This window comes from Wickerhamomyces anomalus (genome assembly GCF_001661255.1).
Source record: "Wickerhamomyces anomalus NRRL Y-366-8 unplaced genomic scaffold WICANscaffold_2, whole genome shotgun sequence".
In the NCBI taxonomy this organism is placed as follows: Eukaryota; Fungi; Ascomycota; class Saccharomycetes; order Phaffomycetales; family Wickerhamomycetaceae; genus Hansenula; species Hansenula anomala.
The window spans coordinates 1257885-1265253 of NW_017567111.1; the positions used below are offsets into that span (position 1 = coordinate 1257885).

The 7369-nt window shown below is 35.2% G+C and overlaps 4 protein-coding genes across 4 annotated transcripts in view; 2 read left to right on the top strand and 2 right to left on the bottom strand.

The window, feature by feature from the left end:
* WICANDRAFT_29453 (threonine synthase) overlaps positions 1 to 795 on the top strand; it is a gene marked incomplete at both ends in the record, with an annotated part of 2520 nt that extends 1725 nt beyond the window's left edge. The window contains one exon of the mRNA XM_019181606.1: positions 209 to 795. Within this exon, the coding sequence (XP_019040291.1) occupies positions 209 to 795 (587 nt within the window). The remainder of the gene's footprint in view (positions 1 to 208) is intronic.
* A 38-nt stretch (positions 796 to 833) lies between these two features.
* WICANDRAFT_77731 (Ataxin-10 homo-association domain-containing protein) lies at positions 834 to 2273 on the bottom strand (the record flags this gene model as incomplete). Its single annotated transcript, XM_019184600.1, has 1 exon — positions 834 to 2273. The coding sequence occupies one exon, from the start codon at positions 2271 to 2273 to the stop codon at positions 834 to 836; it is 1440 nt and encodes a 479-aa protein (XP_019040292.1).
* A 288-nt stretch (positions 2274 to 2561) lies between these two features.
* Positions 2562 to 3347, top strand: WICANDRAFT_77732 (uncharacterized protein; the record flags this gene model as incomplete). Its single annotated transcript, XM_019184601.1, has 1 exon — positions 2562 to 3347. One exon carries the CDS (start codon positions 2562 to 2564, stop codon positions 3345 to 3347), a length of 786 nt encoding a protein of 261 aa, XP_019040293.1.
* A 108-nt stretch (positions 3348 to 3455) lies between these two features.
* On the bottom strand, positions 3456 to 6239 carry WICANDRAFT_51974 (WD40 repeat domain-containing protein; the record flags this gene model as incomplete). The annotated part of the gene is made up of 2 exons (XM_019182683.1): positions 3456 to 6164; positions 6222 to 6239. 2 exons carry the CDS (start codon positions 6237 to 6239, stop codon positions 3456 to 3458), a joined length of 2727 nt encoding a protein of 908 aa, XP_019040294.1.
* Between the last annotated feature and the right edge of the window lie 1130 nt (positions 6240 to 7369).

A 7369-nucleotide genomic window follows, 5' to 3' on the forward strand; every position in this document is an offset into this window, starting at 1 on the left:
ACTTATTACTTTTATTCATACTTCCAATTAGCTAAGAAGGTCGGTTCAGATAAAAAAATCCGTTTTGTTGTTCCAAGTGGTAACTTTGGTGATATCTTGGCTGGTTACTATGCCAAAGAAATGGGTCTACCAGCTGATAGATTAATCATTGCTACAAATGAAAATGATATCTTGGATAGATTCCTCAAGAGTTCTAAATATGAAAAAGGTGGTGACGTTAAAGCAACTCTTTCACCAGCTATGGATATTTTAATTTCAAGTAATTTTGAACGTTTACTATGGTACTTGGTTAGAAACAATGTTACCAAATCAGATGAAAAAGCTGGTGAAACCATAAATAACTGGTTTGCTGAATTGAAACAAACTGGTTCATTCACTGTTCCACAAGAAGTTATCGCAGCTGCTAGAAAAGATTTCGACAGTGAAAGAGTTGATAATCAAGAAACCATCAAAGCTATTAAAGATCTTTACACTTCTAACACAACTAAATATGTGTTGGACCCACATTCAGCAGTTGGTGTTACTGCTTCCTACAGACATATTGCTCAAGATAAAGCTGATAATGTTGCCGGTGTCAACTATATCTCTTTATCTACTGCTCATCCAGCTAAATTTGCAGATGCTGTTAACCAAGCTCTATCTTCAATTGAAGGTTATTCATTTGACAAAGAAGTTTTACCAGAAGAATTGAGACAATTGTCTTCTAAAGAATTAAAGATTAAATTGATTGAAAAAGCTGATGTTGAATTAGTCAAATCTGCCATCATTGAAGAATTACAAAAAGAAGGTAAATAGGTTTCAAAAAATTAATCAATATGCAGTAATAATGACTTTTAAGGTTTGTAGTTTGGTTTTTGTTTCAGTTTGACTTTCCCATCAACTATTTCAACCTCAAACCCTGCTTCATCTAATGTATCATCTTGAACAGCTTGTTTGGCTTCTAATTTTGAAACAAATTCTTGATTTTTTTCATTGTTCAAAAGCAAAAACCTTAAACAAACAATGCTCCTTTCTTTGATGAATGGTTCATTATCATCAATAATACAATTTGATAAGACAAGTTCCAATCCGTGAAGTTCTCTCATTAACTCTTGTACGTCAAAGTTTTGATATACTAGAGATGATAAAATTTCAATGATGAATGACTTTATATGTGGGAAATTCTTGTACTCAATCTTTAGATTTTTCTTTGCCTCTAATTTTTGATCGTCTTTGAGCTTTTTTGGTTTCACATTCTTTTGTATTATACCTAATAAACCAACCAAGTTCTGAACACCCTCATAAGATAGTAGAAATTTTCTTGAATGATCATATTTCGAGAGTGTAGCAAGAATATCCAAGCTGCTTGAAGCTTTTTGATAAATAAATAATGGTTCATCTTGTGAGTTTGTTTCAAAATACGACTGGATCTGTGGAACTGTCTTTTGGAAAAGTTCATAAACCCACGATAAAATAACTGTCAATTCAAACACCTCCCATGATTCTTTACTAGTGATGATTGTTTGAGCAACTTTCAAATATCTTATAGTATAGTCAGGATCATTATATACGGTGATGAATTTCAAAAATGATTCATGGACAATCAATTTAGTGAAAATACTAACAATCAGTATTCCAAAGCTCGAAAGCTCCCCTTCCAAGTCAAGTTTTTCAAATTGAATCAATAATTCTTTTAGAATTGGTTTACCTTCACCTTTTGACAATGCAAAGTGTAAGAAATCTGGAGAATCCATTATATTTTTGAAGTATGAAAACACAGGTAACTGAGTATCCTCGTTCCAAATTTTAATTGATTTGAAAACTGCAACTAGTTCGTACAACACCTCAGGCTCGTGATCCTTCCTGTTAACAGTGAGATTGGATAAGCATTGGAAAGCAGAAACCAAACAATTATTGTATATGCCTTCGTTCTCCTCGATTTTCTGTAAATTTAACCCAAACTTGAAAATAGCCTGTCGTATTCCAATCTCTAGTGCAATGTCTCTAGCCACGGATAATAGATTCCTAGCCAGCAAAACAACACCTCTGATCAATCTGAATTTAAGTTCCAAATTCACTTCTTCAGGGTCTTGCTCCAAATCCACTTTGATCATTCTCCAAATATGATGCGAATGTGCCATTTCATGTCTCAACTCTAGATCAGTTATTGAACTCTTGACGATAACAGTCAACTGATTCATTACATCGAGCAATGGCTCTTCAGAGCGACTTTCAGAGCCCACAACTTCAAGCACCTTCTCCAGAACTAACAATGAACTTCCAATATCCACCATAATGCTTTCTTTATTGATATTTTGTCTGGATTATTCGATTCTTGGTTACATTGTTTTGCTTTGAAATTTTCAACTGGTTGGGTGCCCTTGCTGCATCGATTTTAACATAGAAAAAAATCTTTACTGTACTGAACCTTTCTACAACATTTGGCTGCTTTCTGATACTTTCTTCTAATCGGATCTAGAGAAATCAAAATGCTCAGATCAAGGATATCCATACGGTGTATGAGCACGTCACCAGTGTTGAAGTTTTCTGAGAGCCGGTGTCTGCTTTACCAGGCTCATATCATGTCTCCTCGACAAAGAGAATTTATTTTGAAAGTCAATAAAGAACTGTTCTTAGAGTTTGGTGAAGTTCCAGAAAAGAGAAAGGAGTTTCTTAAGGCAAAAAGATTGCTAGACAAAAAACATAGACACGGGAGCGAGTTTAAGGATCACCAAGAACTTTTTGAAGTGTTCAAAAGCATAACAGAAGATCAATCAATAAAGAGAAATACTCAAATCATTGCAAAGATTAATTTGGGTGAAATGAGCCTCATCTTAACCCAAGACTTGTTCCAATATGTCCAGATAGGTGATGATCTATATGACCTCAACTCTAGATTTTATGAGTTTTCAAGAAGAATCTATGATTACTGTTTAGTACAGAGTTTTCTCGATTACACTCCTGAGCTGGGGTTGTTCATGAAAATATTGGACTTCAAAATGCAGAGACTATTTGCAACTGAGAAGTATAAAAGTCCAAGCCAGAGAAAAGATACGTTTTTGGTTCATATGGCTATGGATAAGGCTGCAGGTATTAATGCTCCTCTTGTTAAAGCCACCGAGAAGTTCATGAAGCTTTATCCAAAAGAAGTTACAAGATTTATCAGCAGTTCACCTAACAAGGACAGAAATCCGCAAGACTTTACTGATATACCAGACTCAAGATGTGTTAGAAGGAGAATGAAAGGTGTTCCCTTCACTAATAATGGTGCACGGAAATATCTTCTAAAGGATGCTAGAGAACTTTTGGAGAGTGAGGACGAACCGCCAGCCAGACAGGAGTCAGTTGTGAGAGCAGATTCTGAGTAAAAGAGTTGTTCTTATACGAGTTATGAGCTCTATTTGTAAATAGTTTTGAAATTAATGAACATGTTTTATATCTATTTATTTATGCAAATTACCTCTGTTGTATCGACTTTAGTCCAATTCTTCATCATCTGAATCTTCATCAGAGTCGTTGTTGTATTTTTGAGTCTTTTCACTGTCAAACCAACCACCATCTTCGTCAGCTTCTTCATCTTGGTCAATATCACTGTCACTATTCTCATCACCAGAGGCATCAACGATGATGTTATCTTCATCAACTTCTTCATCAACTTCAGATGTACCCGTTGTGGAAAGGAACAAATATGAATATTCATTATCCTTTGAAGTTCTCACTATATGTTTAGCAATTCTAGCGATGAATCTTTGGGCACCTCTCAAAGCAGAAGCAAATTCATGCTTGTGAGTGTTTATATATTTACCATGTGCAGATATTATGGCTTTGATCCAAATCAAATTGAACTCAATATGTGGTGAAGTCATTGCAATTGATGAAATGAAGTTCAATAGCCTCTCAACATAAACGACAGGAATATTATTTGCAACTAATTTTATATCAACAACCGGTATACTTTCATAAACTTGGTGTATCAAATATCTTTCATTTAATCTGAATGACATCACTAATGCACTCAAGTAATCTTTTTCTTTTAGCATTTCAAGTGTTGATTCTGGAGTAACATCCATATCTAAATCAAATGGATCGAAAATGACACGATCATCAATTGAAAAAATCAAAATACCTTCAGTAGATGCAGCAGCAAACGAGGCAGCAGTTGGTGAAAATTGAATAGAAGCAACTCTAATTTCTGGTCTTGTTTTTCTTAATGATGGATCACCACGTCTTGAACCCGGTAAAGAATTATCTAAACGGTCTTCTAAATCGGAATTTTCACCATCTCTGTCTAGCAAGTCTAAAGATCCAGCATCTGTTAATCTAGAGCTATTCAAAAATTGTTGAGTACCATTCAGTTCCATATTCAAAGAGACAGTGAATCTTCTTAACAAAACTTCATTAGGAATATCATAGAGGCAAATGGAGTTATTATTACCTGCAGCTGCCAAAGTTAAACCATCGAAACTATAATCTATGGTTGTGAATGCCTTGGCTCTTGATGAATTAGCAGCTGTGAATCTATCCTCTAAATATCTTCCACTTATTATGTCTTTACGGCCATCAATATTACCAGTTTGTCTTGCATTTTCAACATCCCAAAACTGAATTTGACCACTTAAAGTACTCACTGCAATTTCTTTAGAATCAGGTCTCATTGCAATAGCCAACACATCTGAGTATATTTCAAAAGGTTCAACTTGTTGTGTACGTCCAAAGAGACTCCAAACTCTAACAGTTTTATCCCAACTTGCACTTGCCAACACGCTGTTTTCAACACCAAATGATAAACAAGAAACAGGACCTTCATGTCCAGCTAGAGTATCAACCAATTGTGATGTTTGGACGGACCAAACATATATGTCAAAAGTGTCTTGAGAAGCCGCACAGACAACTTCACCACTTGGATCAACAGCTAAAGAATTGAATTTGATTCTTTCTGTAGCTGTAAAAGTTCTGAAGTTACGGTACCTTATTAAATCCCAAGCTTTAACAGTTCCATCCAAGGATGCTGAAAATAAAACTTGACCTTTTTTAGCAAATCTAACAGCAGTAACAGCAGATGTATGTTCTTCAAAAGTGTTTAAACAGAAGCCGGAAACGACATCCCATATCTTGATTTTACCATCATCTGAAGCAGTGGCCACTCTTGAACCATCTGGTGAATATGCCAAAGCATTTGTGGAGTCGAAATGACCTTGTTGTTTTAAAATATATGATTCTGACTGCCATTCATAGACTAATAATTGTCCCAATTTGGCTGAACCAAAAGCTAACCATTCCCCAGTTTTATTGATGTTAACAGTATTAACTTCATTTTGACCCATACTTAATTGTTGTATCATGTTGAAACCTGGAAGTTCATACAAACGGAATTCACCATTTGTGAAACCAACAACTAACAAGTTATTTTCTGGATGGAAAGCTGCACATTTGACATTAGCTTCAGAAAAGAAGAAATGCTTTTGGGTGATTCTCCAACTCATTTTAGATTCATCAACTTCTTCATCCGAGTCTTCATCATCTGAATCTTCACTCGGTCTCTTAGTATATTCCCATTGAAATAAAGCACCATCTTTACTTATGGTGTAAATGATTTCCTGATTAGCTGAGAAAAAGGCATTTATCACTGAATCTCTATGACCAGCAAATGTCATGGCAACAGAACTTTCTTCAGAATCCAATGAAAATATTCTTGAAGTTAAATCTTTTGATGTGGAAACAAAGAATCTAGAATCACTTGACCATGTGATTGATGTAACATCTGCAAAATGTCCTGCATAAATTCTATGGCGAACAAATGGTGCAAATTGTCTATCTTCAGTATAATCTGGAGTTTTCCAGACTTGAATGAATCTCCCACAAGCAATAGCAAAATGACGAGAGTCTGGTGTGAATTTTAAATCTTGAACTTTGTCTTTAAAATTGAAATGATGTAAAACTTTACGAGCATTGAAATTAACCAAGATAGCTCTTCCATCAACATCTACCGATAAAAGCAAAGTTTCCTGCTTGTTCAAAGCAATTCTAGCAATGTTTTTTCTGTGTTCATAAGGTAAAGTGTATGATTTGTTATTTAGGAGGTCAAAAACTGAGACTCTGTTACCAACAGGACTCAATAATTTGGTTCCATCTTCTGTAAATACCAAGTTACCTTGGGAGTAAACTGTACCCAAAAGATTAGAGAACTATAGTTTTTGTTAGAAAAGCTCTTTAGCAGTGCTATATAGAAGGGCAAAACATACCTTAAAATCAGACTTCATCCCTTTCCAATAATTTAATCTTGTAGCTTGTAATGTAAATATTTAATCTGGTTTATACTTGATCTCATCGCATATAAAAAAAAAATTCCACAGGGGTCACCCTCTCTGAAAAAATTATAGAAATCGCGAATTTGATTTAATGTACTGTAGGAAGACACATACAATTTAACGACTCTATTGTGAATATAATAGTGCCAGTTGAAGGTATATAAAGTCATCAAATCAGTATCTTGATAATGTCTGGCAAAAAAGGTGGATTTTCCACCAATGTTTTAAACATGAAGGTGAGTTTTATGCGGACTTTAAATTGCTGAAAGGAATATGTACTAACAGTATCTTGAGTTTATGAAGCAAGCTGAGAAGAAGGCCGAAGAGAAGGAGATAGAAGAGCATGAAACAAAACTGAAAGATCTTTCAGAGTGGAAGACAGATAGTGCTGCGAGTGTGAAGAAAAAGGCTAGCTCGAAACCAAAAATCATATCGGTAGGTTATACTAGTATAAATACATTAAGCAATGGAGCACCAATTGTTGGACGAAGAACGTTTGGCGCCAAAAAGGAGGATGAAGCAAAGGAGAAAAAAGAAGATGGTAATGATATAGATGCGGTTTGGAAGAAACAAAAGCGAGAGAAAGATAGCATCAAGGGTGCACGAGAAAAGAGAGCTAATGACGAGAGCCCCAAGAAAACGGGCAATAAAAAGAGAAAATCACACCCTCCAACCCAATAGATTCATCACCAAATGCATATCATAATTCTTTATTTCTATGTAATCTATTTCTTTTTCTTTTTGGACTTTTTAGAGTCATTTTCATCAGCAAATCCAGCTTTGACAATCGCTTCTCTAGCTGTAGAGTTTATATGTTTGAATCTATCAGGACCAATATGGGTACCACCAAACCACCTACTTACAACCACTATCACGTTCCAAACATCCATGATAGTCAATAAGTGTAGTAAACGACCACCTGCAGCAGCTTCACCATCGTCATCACAATCCTGTACTCTCGTATTATCACTATTTTGGATTCTCCAAGCTGTCATGTTATGATTCGCTTTTGAAACCTTTCTCTCAGATTTCAACAATGCCAGTTTTTCAAACAACTCATCTTCTGAATCGACTTTTCTCAC